The sequence below is a fragment of the Stenella coeruleoalba genome, assembly GCF_951394435.1.
Source record: "Stenella coeruleoalba genome assembly, chromosome: 8".
NCBI classification, from domain to species: Eukaryota; Metazoa; Chordata; class Mammalia; order Artiodactyla; family Delphinidae; genus Stenella; species Stenella coeruleoalba.
This window is the reverse complement of record NC_137154.1, coordinates 69,578,864-69,604,583: the sequence shown is the minus strand read 5'-3', so window position 1 is coordinate 69,604,583 and position 25,720 is coordinate 69,578,864. Positions and strand designations below refer to the sequence as shown.

Here is a 25,720-nt window from a genome sequence, read left to right as displayed (position 1 = left end):
GGAAGGGGGGGAGGGATAAATTGGGAGATTGGGACTGACATATACACACTACTATATATCAAACAGATAACTAATAAGAACCTACTGTATAGTACAGGGAACTGTACTCAGTACTCTGTAATGACCTATATGGGAACAGAATCTATATATCAAATAGAAAACTAATAAGAACCTACTGTATAGTACAGGGAACTGTACTCAATACTCTGTAATGACCTATATGGGAATAGCATCTAAAAAAGAGTGTGTATGTGTATATGCATAGCTGAGTCACTTTGCTGTATAGCAGAAACTAACACAACATTGTAAATCAACTATACTCTAATAAGAATTAATTTAAAAATAATAAAAATAACGATAACACAAATAAAAAAAAATAGTCCAGATGAGAGAGAGTATGAAGAAATAGTCACAGCACACGTCTGCCTGAAGTCTCTTCCATCACCTCTAGGTCCTAGCCTGGTCCAGGGCAAAGGTTTTGCTTCTATAAAATGAAGATTAACACAAAAGGTAGACGAAAGGTAAAAAGGGAAATTAATGCAAACATCTCTGCAATAATACAATTTGTGTATTTAAAAAAAAAGTAGTATTCTGCAAAATCACTAAAATAACAGAGCTATGGAGTATATAGGATTGAGGCAGATCACTCCAAGTCTCTGCAGATTTTGTACCTTGAGCACTAATCAAACAGCAACAATCCTGATTAAAAACACAGTAGTGTGGGCTTCCCTGGTGGCGCAGTGGTTGAGAGTCCGCCTACCAATGCAGGGGACACGGGTTCGTGCCCCGGTCCGGGAAGATCCCACATGCAGCGGAGCGGCTGGGCCCGTGAGCCGTGGCCGCTGAGCCTGCGCGTCCGGAGCCCGTGCTCCGCAACGGGAGAGGCCACAACAGTGAGAGGCCCGCGTACCGCAAAAAAACAAAAAACACAGTAGTGTGATGGAGGGTGTGTAAGAAAGGCTGCTGAGTTATGCACCCAAGTAAAAAAGTGAAACACACAAGGACCAGACAGAACCGCCTGATAGCACCTCCGGAACAGGGCATTTAACCAACGTGCAGCCAAGAGGAAGAGCGTGGGGTTAATGGGCATCATGTGCGCCATATTCCTCTGAAGTTTGCTTCATCCAGATCTTCTTTGGTGGCACAAATCACTGACATGCTGAAAAAACGTATGGGAACCAATGTGACTCACACATGATGCTGGTATTCCCTATACGCTAATCACACATAAGCTACTTTCCATCACAGAATCACCAAGGACAGATGTCATTTACTAAATACTACGAGTAGATAGGAACTAGATGCTCTCACTCAATCGAATAAAAGAACTGTGAACTACTTATCATTTAGTGTCATTTGTCAGATGTGGAAACAGAGGCTCAGAGGGGTTAAGCAACTTCCAGAGGCAGACAGCTAATACTTGGTGTAGGTTACAATCAATCCCAAGTGTGTGGCCCTCCTCTTTCCCCAATATGATGACACCCTGAGAACAAGTGACCAGGGGAAAGAGAAGGTGGAGGGGGGGGCGGAGTGGAGAAGGACAGGCGCTGTGGACAGCAAGGCCAGCCAGTAACACAAGCAGAGCAGGAAAGGGCCAGAGGCCTAATTTGTGTGAAACAACATGGAAGTCCAGTTAGGAGTGGGGAAGGGATTTTAGCCTAAAGGGAAAAAATTAGGTACATCTATAAGAAGAGGTTCTAGAATCTTTATTTCCTGAATATTGCTTTAAGATCCCATTATATCCAATAGTTATTAAGTTTTCTCTTTTACTTGCTAGTAAGTTACTTAACCTCTCTGAACCTAATATTTCTTGTTTGCAAAACCTCATAGAATTCCTATAAAGATTAATGAAATATCTACCACAGTGCAAGCAGATAGTAAGAACTCAATAAATGGTAGCTGTTTTTATTTCTACGCAGCGGGCGCACCATGGTAAGCTCTGGAGATACAAAGGTATACGGTTCCTTTGTCACATCCTGTATTATTTTCTTCAGTGCACTTATAATTATTTGAATTTCACCGTTCTTACTGGTTTACCTGTTTGTCTTATCTTCTATAAATCTTGAACATATGCATTGTGAAAGCAGGCCTTGGATAATCGGGATTTGAGATTTAACGGGGCCCCAGCCTGAAACTAGACCCAACTTTGTTAAGCCCTTTTGTATCACCTCTCCCTCAAAGTTGCCTTTTAAGAGCTAGATCTTGTAGTTCCTGCAACAAAGAAATCCTATTGTGTTGTAGAAGGCCTTGAGTGTCTAAATTTGCTATTTAACGTCACAGAGCTTTTGTGCCAGCAGCGTACCAAAAAAAGCCAAGGACCTTGCTCTCCCCAAGGGCTGTACCTTCTGTTTCTCTTATGGTACAACAGAGCACAGCTGTTCTCTCGAAGGTATGCAGGCCTCGATGGCGTTGCACTCCACCCAAGAAGCATTTATTGGGCATGATACCACGGGGGATTCAAAGACAAAGAAAGCGTGGTCCCTGTCCTCCAAGAGCTTGCAGTGCAGGAGGAGGCCAAGAATATGAACCACTAACGATAACAAACAAAAAAATTGCGTAAGGTAATGGCTGAGTCATGGCAGACTTTCATACTTGAAGGGAGGAGAGGAGAAAACCCAGGCTGGGAAAGAGCAGGAGAAAGGCTCGGAGTCTTTAAAGTTCACCGCATATTATGAAGGGGAGCACAGCACTGTGCCTGGAACAGAGTCCAGCTGGGAATCAGATAAAGGACGTCCTGGGATGACATGCTGCAAAGTCTAGACTTGATGCTATGATAATGGCAAGGAGGTGTGGCAGGATGGGTGGAGGGACTGTGTTTTAATATCCTTAGGGCTGTAATTCATGCACCCATGGTCCTGATGCCCTGCTGAGGCTGCAGTGCTGGCCATGATTCTAACAGAGAAGGCACCCTCCCCAGCAAGAAAGCCAGGAGTGGGGAAGATGGTCCCGAGAGTGGGGAGGATGATCCCGTGGCAGTAGGGCCGAGACTCAGAACAAACTAGTAGCTTCTGTGCTGGGTACAAGCTCGTTCTGCTTTCAGTGCACTCCTCCTCATGCACAGGACAGGGAGAGGGCAGAGGACACAGCAGTGCCCGAGAATTCAGGCTTCAGAATCAAAGCTACAGTCCCGCTCTGCTCTGTGTGCCCTTGAGCACGTTATCTGGCCTCTATTGGCCTCAGTTCCTCATCTGTCAGAGTCATACAGTACTGGGGCGTGTTTAGCAGCTAACCTTTACTGTAAGGTTACTATGTCCCAGATATGGTTCTAGGGCTCACGTGTGTTAATGCATTTAATTCTCACCACCCTGTGAGATAGGTTTTACTATTACCCCATTTATTGATGAGGAAACTGGGGCACAGAGAAATTATGGAACTTGCCCAGTGTGTCACAGTGTATGTGTGATGCACCAGGATTGGAACCCAGGCAGTCTGTCTCCAGACTCACATCTTAACCAATATTCCACAGTCTCCCCAGAATTAAAATATACACCTGCTTTGAAGAATTTCTGCTGGGAAAAATATCATGCTAGAAGGACCTAGCACACAGGCAGCGTCAATATATGGTGGCTTCATGTGATAAAGGACTGTTATTAAATATATACAAAGAATTCCTTGGATATAGAAGATGTGGTGTATATATACATAATAGAATATTACTCAGCCATAGAAAAGAATGAAATAATGTCATTTGTAGCAACATGGATGGACCTAGAGATTACCATACTAAGTGAAGTAAGTCAGACAGAGCAAGACAAATTTCATATAATATCACTTACATGTGGAATCTAAAAAAATGATACAAATGAACTTATCTATAAAACAGAAACAGACTCATATACAGAGAAAACAAACTTATGGTTACCAAAGGGGAGCATGGTGGGGTGGGGGGGAGGATGAATTAGGAGTTTGGGATTAGCACATACAAACTACTATATATATAATAGATAAACAACAAGGTCCTCCTGTATATTCAATATCTTGTAGTAAATTATAATGGAAAAGAATCTGAAAAAGAATATATATATCGCTGAATCACTTTGCTGTGCACCAGAAATGAACACGACATTGTAAATCAACTATACCTCAAATAAAAAATACATATACAAAAAATTCTTAAAACTCAACAATAAGAAGCAAACAACTCAAAACATGGGCCAAAGATCTTAACAGACACCTCACCCAAGAAGGTATGCAGATAGAAAATAAGCACATGGAACAACAAGATACCAGTACACACCTATCAGAAGGGCCAAAATCTGGAACACGGACAACACCAAGTGCTGGCAAGGATGTGGAGCAATAGGAACTTTCATTAACTGCTGGTCAGACTGCAAAGTAGTACAGCCACTTTGGAAGACAGTTTGGTAGCTTCTTACAAAACTGAACGTACTTTTACAGCAAATGTCCTCCTTGGTATTTACCCAAAGAACCTGAAAACTCATGTCCACACAAAAACCTGCCCATGGATGTTTATTACAGCTTTGGTCGTAACTGCCAAAACTTGGAAGCAACCAAAGACGTCCTTTAGTAGGTGAATGGAAAAATAAACTGTGGTACATCCAGACAATGGAATATTATTCAGTGTTAAAAAGAAACAGCTACCAAGCCATGAAAAGACATGGAGGAATCTTAAATGCATGTTACTAAGTGAAAGAAGCCACTCTGAAAAGGCTACGCACTGCATGATTCCAACTGTATGAAATTGTAGAAAAGGCAAAACTATAGAGACTGTAAAAAAGCCAGTGCTTGCCAAGGGTTATACAGGAGAGGGTTGAACAGGTAGAGCACAGAGGATTTTGAGGGCAGTGAAAATACTCCATATAATACCATAATGATGGATAATTATACACTTTTCCAAACCCACAGAATGTACGACTCTGGTGGGGAATGTTGATAACAGAGAAGGCTGTGCATGTGTGGGAGCAGGGAGTATATGGCAAATCTCTGTACCTTCCCCTCAATTTTGCTGTGAAACTAAAACTGCTCTAAAAAAGTAAAGTCTTAATGAAAACGTACGCGTGTGTGTGCACGTACACGCAGCAGCTATTAACATCGCTCCTAAGGACAGCAGGGGAAGGAAGGCATTAGAAGCAACTGCCTAAGTGCAGAGGGGAGAGGCAACATTTCCCTCTGGACACCAACCCCTCTGGCTGGTCACCTGCAGGGCCCCGGCCAGGCCCTTCCAGAGCTGCAGCTTCTCCCAGGCCCTCAGCGGACAGGGCTTCCTGCTGTGCCAGGCGATGAGAGCCGGCTGCTGGGGTCTACCCTGGACCAGGCTTCCGCATGGACCTGGCCCACCCCTGCCAGGCACAGCCTTCCTGACAGTCCACTGCTCCAGGCCAGGCTTCCACGAGACCGTGGAGCCCCAGAGCAGAACCGCTGAATGCAGCCAGCTTGGGGCCTTCCCAAATCAGCTCCAACATCCCAGAACAACGGGAGGTATCGGGTGTGCCCGCAGAGCTCCCAGCAATGGCTCCCGATAAACTTTTATAAACTACCTGCCCCATACAAAGCACCATGGCGGGGCTTCCCTGGTGGCGCAGTGGTTGAGAGTCCGCCTGCCGATGCAGGGGACATGGGTTCGTGCCCCGGTCCGGGAGGATCCCACATGCCGCGGTGCGGCTGGGCCCATGAGCCATGGCCGCTGGGCCTGCGCGTCCGGAGCCTGTGCTCCGCAACGGGAGAGGCCACAACAGTGACAGGCCCGCGTACCGCAAAAACAACAACAACAACAACAACAACAAAAAACAGTGAGGTGACACCTCTGTACTGACACAGAAGGCTTCCCACACCTTTCCACACAGTGTGCTTTCCATACTAAGCAGGAAAATGCAAACCACTATGATGTGACTCAGTTTGGTTAAAAAAAAAATGTGTATACGTTATATTAATGCAGAGAAAGGGGATTTTATGTCTGTCCAGTGTCCACGGTGTTCACCTGTACACATAGTGAAGGAGGTTTATGAATCCTTTACCATGAGAAGGTATTTAGGTACTATCTGTACAATAAAGTACCAAAAAAAAAATTAACAAAGAAAAACACGTATGTATCAGTAGCCTCTCTGGATAGCAGGCATCTTTCTGGAAAGGGACCAGGAGGCTCCCTTGGTGCTTTGCCTTTAAACGTGAGCTGAGGATGTGCTGTTTTGGGACCTTTGCCCTGAGACCCTAAGTATTAGCCCATTCTTATATACACCTCTGAAGAGAAGAATCAGCTTTGCCACCTGGTACATGCTGAAGGGCAGCCTGAACACATTTCCCAAGACGTGCCTACAGCGGCCACGACAGAGCAGATGACTTAAGCCACCTGGCTGCTAACTCGGAGGAAACAAGAGGGGAACTGGGAACTGACAGCATTGGAAGCAGCTGCAGCTCTCTCTGTCCCCTGGCTCACTGGGGCTGGCCCAGCGCCTGCCCTGTAATGACAGCAGCAGAGCAGAGCTAACCCTAAGGGACCAAGTCCCTCTGTCCAGAACTACAGCTGCCTGCTGGGAGGGCAGCAGGGAGAGAAGGCTCCCTGGGCGGACCAGACACCCTTCCCCAGGGGTCCAGTGGCTGCCCCTGCTGCTCATCTGGTCCAGCCACCCTGGCACCGGGCATGAAGCATCCTGGTGGGAGATAGGAGCTCTGCTCTCCCAGCGTCTCCTAAGACACCAGGCTAGGGCACCAGAGAGTCAAAGCAGTCCCTGAGAGAGGACATCTCGGTCCCAGGTCCTGAGTAGCCCTAAGCCAAGGGTACTGCTGACCCATCAAAAGACCCCAAGAATAAGAATCCCATTCAGAGTCTGGTCTGTTGAAAAGTAGCACGCTTAGGGAATTAGTTTCTTCAACAATTTAGATAAATACTCCTAGAATTTCAGAGTCTGCAGGCCATGTAGCCTAATTATGCTTGTATTCTACACAGAGTTGTCACTCAGCTATTTCCTAAACTAACTCACTAGCTCTCTCTCCATATAGATGCACCTCCAGGGGAAAGGGGCTGCACCTCTAGAGGCATCTGGGGACAGGTGTGGTAGAAATGAAGGTCCTTCTGTGGCACAGAACTCTGGTCTCCTGCACCTACCATATGGCGACATTCCTGTGGTCCATGCAGCCACATGGAATGACACTCATCCACCTTCCACTGAGCCTTTCAACATTTCAAACACAGCTTCTTCCTTGCCATAAAAATACCGCGAAAGGAAATGACTGCAAAAGGAAATTTGAGGTACTTGCAATACAACCTATGCTTATAAGTCAAGTGGGGCAACTGAACGGGGCTCATCATGAACGGTAACCAGTCCTCCCTCCTGGCATCAGATGGCTGCTCCCCCATGACAGGGTTCATGGCTCCCTGACTCCTGGGTCCTCAGTGCCCAGCACTGGGTCCAGCCCACAGCTGGTACTCAAGAAACATTTGCTGAAGGGAAAGATTATCTCCAGGACCCATGCTACTTGGTGGTTTTCCTTCCAACCGGAAGCCTCAACTCCCGGCCATCTGGAAGGCGGAGGGAAAGCCTTGACTATATCTATGCCTGCCCAATGACAAGGAAAACTGAAGACTACCTTCCAAAATGAATTTGGCGGCTTCCTGCCAAGTTGAACAACTTAGTGGTGTGGATCACAAAATCAAGCTCACTGCAACCTTTTTCTAACCAACTCTTCCTTCAACGTCACCATTTCCATCAATATCATTCTCCAATCACCCAGACCTGCAGCCTTTCTGATACCTCTGATCAGTCTCGGCCCTTTGTGGCCGATGAAAAGCTAGGGGCGCAAGAGTGGATTATTACTCCTTGATCTTGGAAATTTCCCATCCTTTCCCTTCTAGTCTTGGCACCCACCCTCGCACAAGACCTCAACTGATGCCTCATCTTTATGGCATCCTCCCTAGCTCCAACTCCCCTCTTTCACAGACCCTACATGTACCCTCAGGTTATCACTTATGAAGAGCTGTTTTCAACCAGTCCAGCCTCTGCTCAAATAATAACTTTGTACTTTTTATTTATTTATTTTGCGGTACATGGGCCTCTCACTGTTGTGGCCTCTCCCGTTGCGGAGCACAGGCTCCGGACGCGCAGGCTCAGCGGCCATGGCTCACGGGCCTAGCCGCTCCGCGGCATGTGGGATCTTCCCGAACCGGGGCACGAACCCGTGTCCCCTGCATCGGCAGGCGGACTCTCAACCACTGCGCCACCAGGGAAGCCCAACTTTGCACTTTTTAAACCATCAAGTCTGTACTCCTCTGTTCTCACTAACCCAGGCCCTTATTCACTCTCATATTCCAGGAACCCTGACTAATCCTCCTGCCTCAGTTAGGACACTCCTCACTGTTTCTCTCCTTCCAGGAACAGGTACCATTCTTTGACATCCCAAAATCTTGGCAAAGGTCTCACCTCTGCTTATCCAAATCCCACCCACGGGCAGGGGCTCAGGGCCAGCCCAATCTTTCACATAAGCTTTCCCCATTGTCCAGCCCCACCGGCCTCCGTCCCCACAGAGCTGTGTCTAGCCTCATACACGGCCTTCCTCTTGACTCACAGACACTCTCTCCTGCACTCAAAGTCAGAAGAGATGATGAGCAAGACCAGCGGCTTATTAGCCACGTGATCCTGACCAAACCACCCGACTCTCTGAATCTCACAGAAATGTTATTAGGATAAAGGAGAGTTTACAAGAAGGGGCTCGTTCATCTCACATTCAAAATAAGGCCGTCCAGGTAGAGGATTTGGGTATCCCTTCTAATACTGGCCAAGAGCAGTTATTTCCCATCACTCACAACCCTGCAGAGCTAAAGTCTCAGTACACATCAACTAAATGTAAGATAAGGGAGAAAGCACTTTTCATGGGCTACTTTTCTTCACGTCCTCCGATTAGCCACTCGGGAGCTTCTCTGATACAAATTTGGGGTGACCGCAGAAATGTGTGGGAGGGAAAAGAGAGGCAAATCTGGTGACAACGGCGCCGGTCTTAAGAGTGGGACTTGAACACTAAGCCAGAGCCGGGATCAGTGGGCAGCAGGGAACAGAAATGGGTAGCAGGGATGCGAGAAGGGTCCACAGCAAGGGGGGGGCGGGGAAGGGAGCACGCGAACAAAGAATGCTTCGGCCCATCAACTCGGGCTACCTTCCTTCCCAACGTTCACGCCCATGACAACGGCGGGCACCGCCAGGGACGCGCGGTTAAATCACTTCTCGCCAGAGACCCGGGCACCTCTGATAACGCCGGCCCAGCCCGCCCCGGTGCCGCTGTCCCCGAGCCTTACCTATCGAGATTTCCTGTGCGAAGGCCAGCGAGATGAGCAGCAGCGGCAACCCCACGGCGATGCACGTGACCATCTTGTCCACGGCCAGCTCCAGCCGCAGCCCCTTGAACTTGGGCTCCGAGGGCTCCTTCAGCAAAAAGTCTGAGAAGACGTACTCGGTGGCCAGGTGAGCAATGGCCATGGCTGCGGCGCACGGGGCTGGGCCAGGAAGGCTCGCAAGGGCAGGCCCGGGTACCGCCGGCGTCGGGAGGGCGGCGCGGTGCCTTCACCCAGTTACTGACTGGGCCCGCGGCTTTCGCTTTCCCTTTGCCGGCTCCCCGTTTGCTTCCACATCCCACTGGTCTTTGTGTCTCGAAGCGCCGCAGCTGTCTTCTCTGGGGGCCTGGCCTGGCGGGTCCCGGGATTGCTTCGGGCGCACGGGATCGCGCCTGCTCCTCCGCCGCGGGCCTGGGGCAGAGCCGCACCCGCAGGTCCCCGGGATGCGCGCGCCCGAGGGCGCGAGACTCAACCGCGGAACAAAGCGCTAGCCTCGCCGCGGCTCTGCCGCTGCGCCCTGGCGACTTGGAGTTTCCGGAAGCTGAGGCGACGCGGGGCGGGTGGGCGCGGCAGCATCCCGCGACACTGGGATCCACCCCCAGCAAAGGGAACTTCCCGGCGAGCGGTACCTCGTCAAATCCTCGCGCCTCTCCCAACCTCATTCTCTCCACTTCCTGGCACCCGGGATTTTTGAAATCATTTCTGAAAGCGACCTGTTACCCAGTGGACAGGATGGCCCCCTTTTACGCCTCACCCCCAACATTTCTACGTGGCGGAATCAGGTTAAAAGGAGGTGCAAACGCTTCAAAGAGCAACGGGGCCCTAAAGGGCTATCGAGCGGGTTAGACCAAGCCGGTGCGGAAGAGGGAACGCTGGACTCTTCCAGAAGCACTGCGGGACTGGGAGGCGCGGGGTCAGTGGTGGTGAGCCCTGCGTCTGACTAGGTCTCAGGTGTCTGTGCTTAGCCTCCTGCTTTCCCCGTGGGAGCCTCGGTCTGGGAGCCAGCAGTGGGTGTCTGCGGGAAGCGGGTGTTGGGGGAGAGCTACTTCTGAACGACTTTCAGGTAGTGGATGCTGAGAAATAGTCAAGAGACGCTCTAAACAGCAACATTTGGGGCAGACAGCACCTTTGAACGTGAGGGCTCCTTGGGGCTGGGCTGCGCTTTCTGCTCTTTGTACATGGGCAGGTCCGTGCACGCAAGCCTCTTCTTTGTGCCCTCAACTGCCATATGTACATCTCCACCCTGCCCTGTCCTCTGAACCCTCATCCAATGGCCTGCACCACTCTCCACTTAGATGACTCACAAGACCAGGACCACACAATAGCCAGGACCGCAATCCTTATGCTTGTCTCAACCTGAACTCCAGTCTTCCCCATCTTGCTCAGTGCGCCGCCATCCACCGGGATGCCCAAAGCAGAAAACTGGAGGGCCCTGTGGAACATTGCAGTCTCTCCCCAGGTGCCATAACCAATTTCCAAATCCTGCGGCGTCTCTCTCCTAAATGTAGAAAATCTCATCGTTTTTCTCCACCTGCGCTGCCAACGCTCCTTGCCGCCATCCTGTCTCCTAACCGCATACAGGTTATGTACCCTGCAGGCCCGCAAGCCATTCTCCCCCATGGCTGCCAGAGGGAGCTTTTAAAAGCTCCCGTCTGATCCTTTCACTCCCCTACTTAAAGTGTACATTGTTTTTAGGATAAGATCCAAATTTCTTACCATGGCCACTGCCTGCCTTATCAGCTTCACTACTTTGCAGTCAGTTCTTCAAGTTAGCCAGCCCCATGCCTCCTCCAGACCTTCCCCTGCCCAAAACACTTCCACGGTAGCCTCTTTGCCTGGCCAACTCAGATTCACCCTCCTGATTTCTACTGGTTGTCACTTCCCAGGAGAGTCTTCCCTGAAAATGCTAAACTAGATTAGGTCCCTTTGTTAAATATTCTTGTAATACTAGCTGTGGGCCTTGGGAAAGTTACTTGCCCCTCCTGTACCTCAGTTTTTTCATCTGTAAAGTGTTTATACTGCTTAGGATTGAGATAAAGATCAAAAGAATTAATATAGGGCTTCCCTGGTGGCACAGTGGTTGGGAGTCCGCCTGCCGATGAAGGGGACACGGGTTCGTGCCCCGGTCCGGGAAGATCCCACATGCCGCGGAGCGGCTGGGCCCGTGAGCCATGGCCGCTGAGCCTGTGCGTCCGGAGCCTGTGCTCCGCAACGGGAGGGGCCACGGCAGTGAGAGGCCCGCGTACCGCAAAAAAAAAAAAAGAGTTAATATATGTAAAGCGCCTAGGACATTGCCCGGCAATTGATGAGTGCTATGTAAATGTTATCCATTCCTGTTGCCTTCTATTTTTCCTTCTTAATGAAAATCACAATTATAATTCAACAAATATGTGTTTGTCCATTTATTTAACGTTTGTCTCCCCCTTTATATGGTAAGCTTCATGAGGGCAGGTCTGCACCCATGTATACCAACCACTCTCATCTCCAGCACTTAGCACAAATGCCTGACACATAGTAGGTATTTTAATAAAGGTTTATTAAATGAAGGAAGATGAAAATCTTTCACTTTGAAAATTGTTTAAAAACAGGTGGCCCAACTTACATTCATTTTGCCATACATTCAAGGCATGTATTAGAGGGTAGGGATGGGCCAGGTGTGGGCTCGATGGATGGGGAAGCAAAGATGAAGTGACGCATTCCATTTCCTTAAAGATCTCATGGCTTAGTAAGAGAAATAAGGTATGTGCACAATTAACTATGATACAGGTTAGAAAGTGTAAGTAATATTGAGAAATGTGGGGTATGCCGAGGGGTGTGCATAAAAAGATGGGGCCTGGTGGGATGCGTCCGTTTGTGGCAGGCAGAGCTGGCATAGGAACTTTCTAGGAGGGAGTGAAAGTGGGAAATGGGAAGTGGAGACCTTCCCATTAGGAAATGGGAAGTGGAGACCTCTGACACTGGTATAGGGAAGAGGAAGGTGAGGGAGACAAAAGTGAAGGGGTTGGGGCCGGAGAAGTTAGCCTGGAATTTTTTTTTTTTTTCAGTAGGCATTAGAGAGGTTTTGGACGGGAGTAATATACAGAGAGCTGCGCTTTAAAAAGATGTCTTCCAGCCACATGTAGAGTGGAGTGCAATGCAGAGTGGAGGTGGAGAGGCCAGGTAAGAGGCTGCTGAGATTTTGCACATGAGAAGTAATCAGAGCCCAAACTGGCCCCTTGTCTTTGAGAACAGATATGAATGGCACAGAAAAGAGTGGTGGTCCGCCCCCAGCCTCCTGTCCGCATGCTGTGGGGCTCAGCACCTCTCCCGCCCGGTGCCCCAGATGGCATCGTCAGGGCACTGGCTGGGCAGGGGCTGACCATGACCCTAGTGGAGCCCCTGGCCAGAAAGGCCTGGAGCCGCCCCTCTCCCCTACATCAGGTGCTCAGCTGAGAGAAGAAGAATTTATTTTTCTGGTTGATTTTGTCTTGGGCCTGGGATGCTGGCCTGTGAAGGGCCTGGGGGGTGGCAGGACAACTCAGGAGGGAGCTGGGGGGGGGTGGTGAGATAGCCCTGGGACCTGGGACCCTTTGCTGCAGTGCTGCAAAGCTTGCAGGTGGACACACCTCTCCTCAAGCTACAAAATACAAAGAAACTCTATGGGACTAAAAATAACTGTGTGCATGCACAGTTGAGGCAAATTCTGGACCAAAAGATACAAAAGACAAAAACAAAAACAACTCAGCTGCCACTTCTGAAGAGCAGGGAACAAAAACAGGGTGTTGGGAGCAAAAGCAGGGTACTGCGCATGCCTCCTGCACACAGCACCACCTAAGGGGTGGGCAAGCCACCCAAGCCACCCCTCTGGCCTGACCCCTGGACACACCCCTACCCTCACCCCATATAAGAGCAAGCAAGCAAGGGAACCTGTGGTTTGCTCTCACTTCCCCCTGCTACAGCAGCGGCCGCAATAAAGCCTTCCTGAATTTCTTGTCTGGCCTCTAGTCAATTTCTATCGATTGGGGAAGGCCAAGAACGCTGGTCGGTATCAGTGGAATAACCAGGTCTCCTCGAAGCCAACCCCACCCCCCACCCCCAGGGCCTGGGCCAGCGCTGGGCGGGGCTCTCCCCATTACCTCAGCCACAGCGACAACGTGACCGTATTAACAAGGTAACACCGCCGAGCATATCAATAAAGATTATCCTGATTAAAAAAAAGAAAAAGTGGTGGTTAAAGGAGCCATTTTTCCTACTGCAAAAATCAGATCAAATAATCCAATGTGTGCCAAGTTTCTCTGGCAGGAAATGAGAAAGTAAGGGCCTGGGTTCAACTCCTGGACTGGCTACTTACTTGCTATGTGACCAAAGGTATATCACTGAGAATCTCTAAGTCTCAATGTCCTCATTTGCCAACTAAGGGTAAGACCGCCTACCTCATTGGGTTGTTCGAAGGATTACATGTGATCATATATGTAACAGTGCCTGCCACATCACGGCAGATTTTTTTTTTAACTTCTTTATTGGAGTATAATTGCTTTACATCGTTGTGTTAGTTTCTGCTGTATAACAAAGTGAATCAGCTATACGTATACATATATCCCCATATGCCCTCCCTCTTGCATTCCCCTCCCACCCACCCTATCCCACCCCTTTAGGTGGTCACAAAGCACTGAGCTGATATCCCTGTGCTATGCGGCTGCTTCCCACTAGCTATCTATTTTACATTTGGTAGTGTATATATGTCCATGCCACTCTCTCACGTTCTCCCAGTTTACCCTTCCCCCTCCCCAGGGCACTTAGCTTTTAATAGCTGTCACTACCAATCTCAGGAGTTTAAGGTGTCACATGACAGTATGTATAATGTTGCTTTTTTAAAAAATAAACTTTAATTTTTGGAACAGTTGCAGATTTACAGAAAAATTGAGTAGATGGTACAAGACACCTGTAGTGGTTTCCCCTATACGGTACATTTGGTACAATTAACAAACCAATATTGATAAATTTATATTAATTAAAGTCTAGTTTATTGAGATTTCCTTAATTTTTACCTACTATCCTTCTTCTGTTCTAGGATCCCATACAGGGATACCATATTATTTTTCATTGTCTTGTCTCATTAGCTCCCCTTAGCCGTGAAAATTTCTTAGGATTTCCTTATTTTTGATGACATTGCTTTTTATAATTATAACATGCATTTAGGGATTAAATAACACATCCTCCTCCAAATCCTCCCTTCCCCCACTCCTTGTCCCAGTGTCAGTAGTTAGAAGGCCAAAGCAGCTGTGGGCTTCACAGCTATGGTGCCAGAACTGTTTTTTGTTTGCTTGGTATCCTCGACAATTGACATTTGAATATGAGATCTTTCGTGACCAAAATAGTCAAAGTCAAGATAGTTAAGCCCTGTTCTGCCTGTTCAGTTTATATATTCATTTATTCATTCAAGTCATATTTGCTGAGCAACTATTATGTATCTACACTATGGTCTGTGCTGGGGATGCAGCAGTGAGCAAAACAGGTCTGGGGTCCTTGCTTCCATGGAGCCTACATTTCAGTCAAAGAAGCAGACAAAAATCAAACTAACGAGTAAAATGGATATGTCCCGTGATATGTGCTACAAAGGAAAATAATGGAAATTGGAAATAACACTTTAGAAAGGGCAGTCTGGGGAGCTCACATCTGAAGTGGGAAAGGCAGGAAAGGGGATGAGGGTGCTAGAGAGAAAGCATTCCAGGCACAGAAAGCGGTAGGTGCAAAGGCTCTGAGGCAAGAAGGAACTAGCAGGGCACAGGAACTGATAAAAGCTGGAGCAGAGAGGAGCCAGAGATAAAGTTGGAGAGGTGGACATGTTGGGCAGCCAAATCGGTCTGAGTCTTACTGACGAAGGTAAGGAGTGCAGATATTATTGAAAGTGAAGTGGAAAGACAGTAAAGGAGATTCACCAGGGAAGTGATGTGATCAGATGTGGAAGAACACTGCTGCAGCTGTGTGGACTGTGGCTGGAAGGGACAGGAGTGACAAAGGGAGAGACTGGTTAGGGGACTGCTACCGTGATCTGCTTGAATAGGACTTGTAGTTTGCAACCCAAGGAGGAACACATTTTGAATTTATCAGCATAAAGATGGTTTTCAGATCCATGAGGATGAGTGAAATAACCTATGGAGAGGGTGTAACAAATTACCACAAACTTCGTGGCACACATTTATCCTCTAACGGTTCTGGAAATCTGAAGTCTGAAATCAGTTTCAATGGAATAAAATCAAGGTGCCAGCAGGACAAAGCTCCCTCCGGAGGCTCTAGTGGGGAATGCATTCCCATGCCTTTTCCAGCTTTTTTTTTTTTTTTAACATCTTTATTGGAGTATAATTGCTTTACAATGGTGTGTTAGTTTCTGCTTTATAACAGAGTGAATCAGTTATACATATACATATGTTCCCTCTTGCATCTCCCTCCCTCCCACCCTCCCTATCCCACCCCGCTAGGTGGTCACAAAGCACCAAGCTGATCTCCCTGTGCCATGCGGCTGCTTCCCACTAGCTATCTATTTTACGTTTGGTAGTGTATATATGTCCAGCTTTTAGAGCAGCATTCCTCCATCTCCAAAGCTAGCAGCTCAGCATCTTACTTCAGTTGTCACAAAGCCTCCTTCTGTAGTCAAATCTCCCTCTGTCTCTATCTTATAAGAACATTTGTGATTACATTTAGGGCCAATCTAGGTAATCCAGTATAAACTTCCCATCTCAAGATTTTTAACTTAGTCATAGCTACAAAGCCTTTTTGCTATATAAGATAACATTCACAGGTTCAGGGACATGGAATCTATGGAGATATTATTCAGCACACCCCAGAGGGCAAAAGGGAGTAAAGGGCCCAGTTCAAGCCTTGGGTCATGCTAACATTTAAGTCAGAGGGAGAAGAAGGACCTAGCAAGAGACTGAGAGGGAGTAGCCACTGAGGAAGAAGCAAGGCTGGCAGGTCATGTTGGAGCCAAGGAACTAGAGGGGATCTAAAAGCAAGGAGCTGCCAATGGTTACTGAGATGTCAAGTAAAATAAAGATGGGGAAGAAGCCACAGGAAACGGAATCATTTCCATTATGATTATTACGGTTCTTATGGTTTTGATAACAGCAGATTGGGACGCAAAGTCGGGGTAGGGCAGGGCCCTCTGGATGGGAAGCCATTGGAATGGGTGGAGGGATGCATAGGGTGAGGTGATATAGACAATGTGTGGGCAGTACTTTCAGTTCTGCTATCAAGGGCCCAGAGAAGCTGGGTTGGAGGAGGTTATGGAGTTAAAGGCAATGGCTCTTTGTTTGTTTTCTATTTTTAATGAAGGGTATTTTTGATGACTTCATGCAGGAGGGAAAACTGAAAAGTGAGGGAATGAAGTTCTTGGGAAAACAAGAAGGGATGAGGTCCAGAGTTAAGGGAGAGATTGGCCCTGCTAGGAGCAGGGACACTTCTTCTGTTGTAACAGGAGGAAAAGATGTGTATAAATGTGGTTGATTAGAATGAAGAAATGTGGTACATTTGAGGAAACAATGTTTGGGGAGAGTGTGTTATCTGTAGAGATATATTGTTACTTTGTTTCATTTCTTCTAACGAGTATAACTAGGATAGTTGCTAAATATCTAAAAGATAATTCTCCTTTAACTAAACACCTGCTCCAGGTAAAATAAATTACCTATCACTGTACCTGGGGTAGGGGGTTGGAAAAAAAACATGCAAATAGCCATCTTTATGATATGTGAAACTTTATTAAAAAGAGAAACGGTATAATCAAACTACTTTGTGATTTCATTTTCATTAAAAAAATAACCTAAGAGAAAAGGAAAAAACTTATAACTAAATAATTTGTTGTCTAGGTGAGTTATAAGTCTGTCATTTATCATGATTATTATTATGAAATTATACAGCCTACATATGTCTGAAAACTGTAGAGCACGTACTACAAAATCTCATTATCAGTGGTTAGCAGGCTGGAATTCAAAATCCTTGGGTACCATGTTTGATATGACATTCAAGCAGATTATGAACAGAACTATTAGCATTCGCATCCTGTTTTATGTAAGACTGTAGCCTCTATCAAAATACCTGTTTCCCCTCACCAAGATGAAGATGAGAAGGTATGAAAAGTCCCTCCACCAGAGTATTTTTTAGGTCCTACTTGTTCACCTGGACAGCCAAATGATCCACTGTTAAGGCAGATGGACTAGTATCACTCATCTGGCAGCAGCGTGGGCTAAAGGCAATTTCTCAGTCTAGTAATAAATGTTGCTTTTATCAATCTTACACCTAAAGCTTAGGCATGCATATAGAGAGTATGGATTGCCTCGTAATGGGTTGAGTTTAGTTGTTCAATATTTTATTTTGTATTTGAGACTTGAAAACTGTAATACATATCTCAGAGCTGACTTGTTGGTTTGAAAAATTGCCACCAGGACAATTTTGCCTTTTCTTTTCTCTCCTCTTCCCATCAGAGGCTATGTTTTTAAGAGGCATGGACTCGAGGATTTTGTGAGATCCCTTCTCCTCCCAGCCAGTCAGCTGCATCGACTAATTCTTCCTGGTGTTTTTTTACGTGATGAGACTGTCTTTATTCCATAAAAGATGGAGACCGGGGAAGATCCTCCTAACTGAATGAAAAATCAGACTCAAGATTCAAGGTCAGACTTGCCTCCTGCAAAGTCCTCCCTCCCCTTAGAAGCTCCCACTAAACTCTCAGGGAGTGTCTTGACTCACAGTGGGAGAACTAGCCTGCTATTTCAGATCCCAGCCCTCCACATTCTGAAATACAAATACAAATTCTCCAGCTGATTTTTGAAAATACAAGCATTGCCACAGAAACATCTTGTAAAAATGTGTAACATGAAGTGAGTCGTAAACATTTAAGTATCTCTACAGGTTTGCATCTCTACAGGCAGAATTTTTAAAAATGCATATAACTCTGCCTTTTATAGCAAACAGTGCACAAGCTATTTATATGAAAGAGGAAAATGCCAGGGGAGCTGGCTAAAACCTCCAAAAATTTCATTTGGTCAAATTCTATCAGCAGATACTGATTTAGACATTTTCATGAAATCCTCAGAAAGTTGTTTTTCCTGGAACCACTAAGGGAAGCATGTTACATAACAACGTTGAAAAATCAGCACCAGTCAAGTTAGATGTCTGACGCAGTGTAACTCTTTCCCGAAATTGTCCATCTAGAGAATTTGATGGTTTGTTAAGGAAGCACTATCTAATCTAAGAATTATGAAAGAAAGAAAACAAAGATATCTTTCAGAGGGTCTTCCCACTTCAGCGAATTCATTCAGAGAACAGACTGGGTCAGTTTTCTCAGTCATGCCCACTCTTCCTTTTCTCTGTTTTATCCTGAGGATTATTCACAGCCCCTTTAAAATAAATAAATAAAAGCAAATTGCTTTGAACGTGTTCCAGAGGATCAGAGCCTGATCCAGGAACAGAGTCAGACTTCCTTGGTGAACGAGACCCTGGTCCATTTTCCCTACTGAGGAAGACGAGCAGGTCACAGAGCATCCGTGGGGAGCGCACAGGACTGGACTTCCTGATATGCCACCCGCTTCCTTGCAGAGCACAGTGTGAGGGAGAGAATCACCGTGACAACCAGAAGGAGGAGTCCGATGATGAAAAGGATGACCAAGGCTGCTTTGGCTCCTCTGGGACCCAGATTCTTGCCGAAGAAGTAGAGCTGCTCCTTGCCAGGTTCTTCTGCACAAAAGAAAAGTAAGGTGTCAGGCCTCTGCCTTTCCCTGGGGAGTGAATACTGACCATTCACGTGCAGGATTGGGGGAGGGTATCAATACCATTAGAGGGAGCTGTGGCCGGGTGGGACGCTCCTCCAGAAGGAGGCTTGGTGGAGTAAGGAATCCTGTTGTCTGGACAAAGAAGACAATTTGATGGTTTACAAACAATAAGAGTAGATTCTTTTCATGACATGAGTTGTTTCAGGAGTTATGTCATTTCACCAACAAAGACTTTATCCCACCAGTATCTGTAAGTCTTTGTTGGATACTCACTGTGCTACTTCATGCCAGTACACATGCTGTTCATACCCCATCCACATTGCAAGCTTCTGCTCACCTGTTAAGATTCATCTATGGAACCTTGGCTCATGTGTCCAAACTGTTAATCATTGCCTCCTGCTGCTGTCACTGAACCCTGCACTCTGCACTCTATCTTGGCATATGTCATATTCTATTATGGTTAAATGTCTGTCTCTCTTACTTGACTCTGAGCTCCTTGGGGAGCTCATGCCTCCTATGTTCTCATGCCTCCTATTTTCAGGGTCTACAGGAAGCCTGGTGCTATCTAAGTCAGCATCACCGACAGATAACAGTACCGATGTTTCGAAGGACGGTGTAGGTTGTCTCCATGCCAGCATGGATGTGGTCAGATACATGACAATGTAATAACCACGTCCCTGGGTGATCCGCAAACAGTTCAATGGTTTGGAATGTCCCGGGAAAGAGGTCATATACATCTTCTCGGTAAGATTTATCTATCTGTGGAAAGAAGGGAATAATAAGGATAAGAGCAGAAATCAATAAAATCAAGAATAGGAACATAATAAAGATAAATCAAAGAAACCAAAAGCTGGTTCTTTGAACAGATCGATAAAATTGTTAAACCCTGTGGAAGCCAGCTTGTGATGGCCCCCAAGGATCCCTGCCTCCTGAAACTCATAACCTTTGTAGTCACCTCCTACATTGTCTGAGGGTTGGTCCTTGTAAGCAATAGCATATGGCAGAAGGCATGGCATTCTACTTCCAAGAGTCTTAGACCCTCTCTCTCACTCTCTCCCCTTGGATCATTCACTCTGGGGAAAGCCAGCTCCCATGTCATACCCACATGGTGAGGAACTGAAGCCTCTGGTCAATAGTCCTATGAGTGAGCTTGGAAGTGGATCATCCAGCCTCAGTCCAACCTGATGACTGTAGTTCCAGCTGACATCTTGACTGTAGCCTGATGAGAGGTGCTGATTCAGAACCAACTAACTAAACTATTTCCAGCCTAATCCAGAGAAATTGTGAGATAATAAGAGTGTGTTGTTTTAGGCCACTATGTTTTGGGGTGATGTGCTACGCAGCAATAGATAACTAATACAAACCTCTAGACAAACTGACCAAGGAAAACTTTAAAAAACACAAATTACAAATATCAGAGATGAAAGAGGAGATATCACTAAGACTTTATAGACATTAAAAAGGATAATAAAGGAATGTTATGAACAACTGTTTTGTCCATGAATTCTACAACTTAGATGGTATGGACAAGTTGCTTAAGATGAAAACTACCAAAGTTCACTCAAGAAGAAATAGATGACCTGAATAGATTATCTATTCAGATTAGATCTATTCAGGTTATCTGTTAAAGAAACTGAAATTATATCTATTAAAGAAACTGAAATTGTATTAAGACCTTCCAACAGATTAAACTCCAGGTCCAGATTGCTTCATTGGCAAATTCTACCAAACATTTAGAGAAAAAAATAATACCATTTCTAAAAAACTCTTCCAGAAAACAGAAGAGGACAGAACACTCCCAATTCATTTTATGAGGCCAGCATTAGCCCAGTTCTAAAACCAGACATATAATTTACAAGAGAAGAAAGCCATAACCGATATTCTTTATGAACATATATGCAAAAATCCTTAACAAAACACTAGCAAACTAAATCCAGCAATATATAAAAAAGGATAGTGCATCATGACAAAGTAAGGTTTAGCGGGGAATGAAAAGCTGGTTCAACATTTGAAAATCAGTCAATGTAATTCACCAATAGACTAAAGAAAATAAAATATGATCATTGCAATAGATGCAGAAAAAATAGGATTTAACATCTGTTCATGATTAAAACCCTCAGCAAACTGAGAATAGAAGGAAACTTCTTCAACCTGGTAATGGGGTCTACAAAAACCTACAGCTCACTTTATATTCAATGGTGAGTGACTGAATGCTTTCCCCCTAAGATTAAGAATAAGGCAGGGATCTCTACTTTTGCCACTAATATTCAACATTTTACTGGAGATCCTGGCTAGTGCAAGAACACCAAAAAGGAGCGGGGGTGGGGTGCATACAGATTGAAAATAAAGAAATAAAACCATCTCTATTCACAGACAACATGATTTGCCATGTAGGAACCCCCGCCCCCCAAAAATAACCATCTACAAAAGCTACTAGAATTTGTCAGCAAAGTTGCAGGATACAAGGTCAATTATACAAAAATCAGTTATATTTCTATATACTGGCATGACAATTAGAAATTAAAATAAAAAGAATACCATTTACACTATCACCAAAACCCATGATATTGGTAATAATCTAACAAAATATATGCAAGATCTGTGTGATGACAACTACAAAACATTGATGAAAAAAATCAAAGAAGTTCTAAACAAATAGAGAGATATGCCATGTTTCTGGATTGAAAGTCTCAATATTGTTAAGATATCAATTCTCCCCAAATCAGTGTACCGATTCAATGCAATCTCGATCAAAATCCCAGCACAATTTTAAAAGCTGATTCTAAAATTTATATGGCAAAGATCTAGAACAGCCCAAACAATCACCATCTGATTTCAAGACTTTTTATTACACTAAAGCAATCAAGACAGTGTGGCATTTAAGAAAGGACAGGCATATAAATCAATGTAATAGAACAGAGAGCCCAGAAATAACCCACATGTATATGATCGATATGATTTTGACACAGAGGGAGAAAGGATAGTCTTTTTGCTGAAAGGTGATGGAAGAATTGGACGTCTAGGGACTTCCCTGGTGGTCCAGTGGTTAAGACTCCATGCTTCCAATGCAGGGGCCATGGGTTTGATCCCTGCTTGGGGAACTAAGATCCCACATGCCGTGGTGTAGCCAAAAAACAAAAAGAAAGAAAGAAAGAAAGAAAAACAAGAAAACTTGGATGTCTCTATGCAAAAAATAAACCTTGAACCACATATAAAAATTAAGATGGACCAGAGACCTAAATATAAAACCTAAAACCATAAAACTTCTAGAAGAAAATCTTTGTGACCTTGAGTTAAACAAAGATTTCTTAGACATGACACCAAAAGCATGATCCATGAAAGAAAAAAAATGATAATTTGGACTATATCAAAATCAAGGATTTCTGCTCTTTGATAGATAATGTTAAGGGAATGAAAAGATAAGCCACAGACTAGGAGCAAATATTTACAGATCATATAGATAGAAAGGATTTGTATCCAGAATATATACAGCCCTCAAACTCACCAATAAGGAAACAAACAATCCAATTTAAAAATGGGCATAAAATTTGGACATCTCACCAAAGATTTACAGATGGCAGGTGGTAGAAAAGATAATCAGTATCATAGCCATTAGGAAAATTCAAATAAAAAACGAGATACCAGAATATACTTAAATGTTTGGCTAAGAAAAAATAAAGTAAGAATGGAAGATACCAAGTGCTGATGTGGATGTAGTTGTGGTCAGGTGGTACTCTCATATATTTCTGGTAGGCGTGCAAAATGTACTGCCTCTGTGGAAAACAGTTTGGCAGGTTTCATAAAGTTAAGCATCTACTTACCACGTGGCCTAGCAATCCAACCCCTAGATATTTTCTCAAGGAAAATGAAAACTTATGTTCCCACAAAAGCTTGTACACAAAGGTTTATAATGACTTTATTTTTAGTAACCCCAAACTGGAAACAACCCAAATGTCCCTCCGTGGGGGATCGGATAAACAAACTGCAATACATCCATACGATGGAATATTGCTCAAAGATCGAATGGAAAAAATTGCCGTTACAACAAGGTGGATGCAATTCAAATGCCAATACAAAATGAAACAAGTCAGATTCATAATGCTACAGACGGTATGATTTCATTTGTATGACATTTCAGAAAAGGCAAAACTATAGAGACAAAAAACAGTTCAGTGGTTGCCAGGGGTTAAACATAGGGAAGTAGACGACTCTAGAGGGTGCAAAGGGGACATTTTAGGGGGTTGATAGAGGTGTTCCGTATTTTGATTAGTGTTGGTTACACCACTGTATGTGTTTATCACAACAGAACTGTACACTAAGTAGCGTGCATTTTACTCAGTGTAAACTATAGCGTAATTTAAAATATTTGTGGGGGCTTCCCTGGTGGCGCAGTGGTTGAGAGTCTGCCTGCCAATGCAGGGGACATAGGTTCGAGTCCTGGTCTGGGAGGATCCTACATGCCGCGGAGCAACTGGGCCCGTGAGCCACAGCTACTGAGCCTGCACGTCTGGAGCCTGTGCTCCGCAACGAGGGGCCACGATAGTGAGAGGCCCGTGCACCGCAATGAAGAGTGGTCCCTGCTCGCCGCAACTGGAGAAAGCCCTCGCACAGAAACGAAGACCCAACACAGCCAAAAATAATAAATAAATAAATAAATAAAATATTTATGTATGTATGTAAAATAATTTTTATATGTATGTAAAATAATTGTATGATTTTATAAATTTTACTAAATTTTATATATTTTTAATATAATTTTAAAAATGCGGATTGAAAAAGCCAAGTTCTGAAAAGCAGCATAGCCATTTAATATGTGAAACTAAAATCATTGTAGGTTTAAGATACTTGGGATCTTAAACTGTGTTGAATGAATATACAGAGGGGAGAGGATAGTAGATGTTTAATTAGTCGCTGATCATTCCTGTATAATTGGAAAAGGAGCAGCGCAGGTTTTCCCTGCAGATTAGATGTGATTATTCTTTTCTATTCTACTTCCTTGTAGACTGCACAGCTCTTGAGATGACAGAATATTTGGACCTTATCCCTGAGATTCTGATTCATCAGGTCTGGGGTGGGGCCTGGCAATCTGCTTCTTCAATGGCTCCCCACGTGATTCAGCACAGCCAGCACCACCCATACGGTATAGCTTGATGCTCGAAAGGCAGAAAGCCACACATGGTCCAGCCCAGCCCACGAGGGCAAAAGTCAAGGTAAAATTTTGGGCCCAAGCCAAAGCTTGAAATATCTCCTTTACTAGAGAGGATTATTCTGTTGGCTAATCACATAGAAAAGAAATGGAAAAAGGGAAGGGAAAGAGAAAAGAGAAAAGAAAAAAATAAAATAAAAGAGGAAAAGGGACAAAATACTATGGGTACTTTCATATACGATACTCCAGGTCAGAATTATCCCCATATAACTGATGAGAAAACTCATCTGAAACTCAGAGGTTTTTTTACTGTTGTGGCCTCTCCCGTTGCGGAGCACAGGCTCTGGATGCGCGGGCTCAGCGGCCATGGCTCACGGGCCCAGCCGCTCCGCGGCATGTGGGATCTTCCCGGACCGGGGCACGAACCCGTGTCCCCTGCATCGGCAGGTGGACTCTCAACCACTGAGCCACCAGGGAAGCCCTCAGGGTTTTTTTTTTTTTTTTTAACAAGCATAATAAAATACATATTAAGAAATATCTACCAGTGGAAGGACACAATCATATTTTTCTGTTCCATTCTCTAATATTCACTAACACCCCTCACAAGCCTTATTGCCAAATAACTCTCTTTTCACAATGGAAATATATTGAATCTGTTAGTAAGTCTTCCTCAAAACACTTTTCTTACACTTACCTTGAAAAGAAAGCTCTCAGCATGATAATGAATGGTGTGTATGTCCACTTCACTTCCTATTCCTAATAGATACCAGTTTGTCATTGTATTTTCATTCATGATGAGGCCATGGAGATTCCCAAAAATCTTTCCATTAATAGCTAAGAAGGTAAAAAGAGAACAGCCTTTGATTAGTGATGATTACTTAATCTGGTTTTAGAACTGATTCAAGAAGATCTTTAGGTCACCCATATTTTCGTCTGCCTGGTAAACATGTAATAATCTCACTCACACTTGCCAATGTCCCCACCATCTAAGACCCTAAATTCAGAGTACTAAGAAATCCCTATAAAAGATAGCCAGAAAAGAGAAATAGTAGTTTGTTTTTAAAAGCTATCTCTTGGGTAGCAGTACATGTTGGTTGGAACATGCCAAATAGGCACATTCCCTTTATGGGGTGGATTACCGCCTCATGTGTGAGGTCGCCAGATTTATACTGTTCTACAGTTGAGTGGACAAAAGCCAGTGAATTAAGTTTATATAAGTCAAAACTGAAGCAATTAAAAGGTATTTCCTTAATATTTCACTTTCTGAGAACTAGTTTGGGGCAAGTTCCTAAACCTGGCTGAATCTCCAAAAAAAGGAAAACTTCATATGGGCTGAACCCATGATCTGACAATTACTAAAGCAAGCTCAAGTTGGGCTGACATGGCGGGGACGTTCACTCCTCCGTTTTCTACTAACTTTTTATTCTTTGCATCATGACACAACCAAATGAGTTACATTCATTAAAAAGAGAGAGCCTACTAAGAAACCTTTGGGAGAGGGAGGCAAAATTGTAGGGGAAAGAGTAGCTGAATCAGAGATCAGGCTACTATATT

The 25,720-nt window shown here is 45.0% G+C and overlaps 2 protein-coding genes across 3 annotated transcripts in view; both read right to left on the bottom strand.

Moving 5' to 3' along the window:
• The window catches only part of PANX1 (pannexin 1), a 39,378-nt gene extending 29,419 nt beyond the window's left edge, over window positions 1-9,959 (bottom strand). For both annotated transcript variants that reach the window (XM_079928753.1, XM_079928754.1), the window contains exon 1: window positions 9,245-9,959. In XM_079928753.1, coding sequence (XP_079784879.1) covers window positions 9,245-9,425 — 181 coding nt within the window. In that variant the 5' untranslated portion in view covers window positions 9,426-9,959. The remainder of the gene's footprint in view (window positions 1-9,244) is intronic.
• An 8,823-nt stretch (window positions 9,960-18,782) lies between these two features.
• The window catches only part of HEPHL1 (hephaestin like 1), a gene marked incomplete at both ends in the record, with an annotated part of 90,571 nt that continues 83,633 nt past the window's right edge, over window positions 18,783-25,720 (bottom strand). Inside the window, 4 exons of the mRNA XM_079928744.1 lie at window positions 18,783-18,985; window positions 19,081-19,152; window positions 19,617-19,779; window positions 24,861-25,000. Coding sequence (XP_079784870.1) covers window positions 18,783-18,985; window positions 19,081-19,152; window positions 19,617-19,779; window positions 24,861-25,000 — 578 coding nt within the window. The remainder of the gene's footprint in view (window positions 18,986-19,080; window positions 19,153-19,616; window positions 19,780-24,860; window positions 25,001-25,720) is intronic.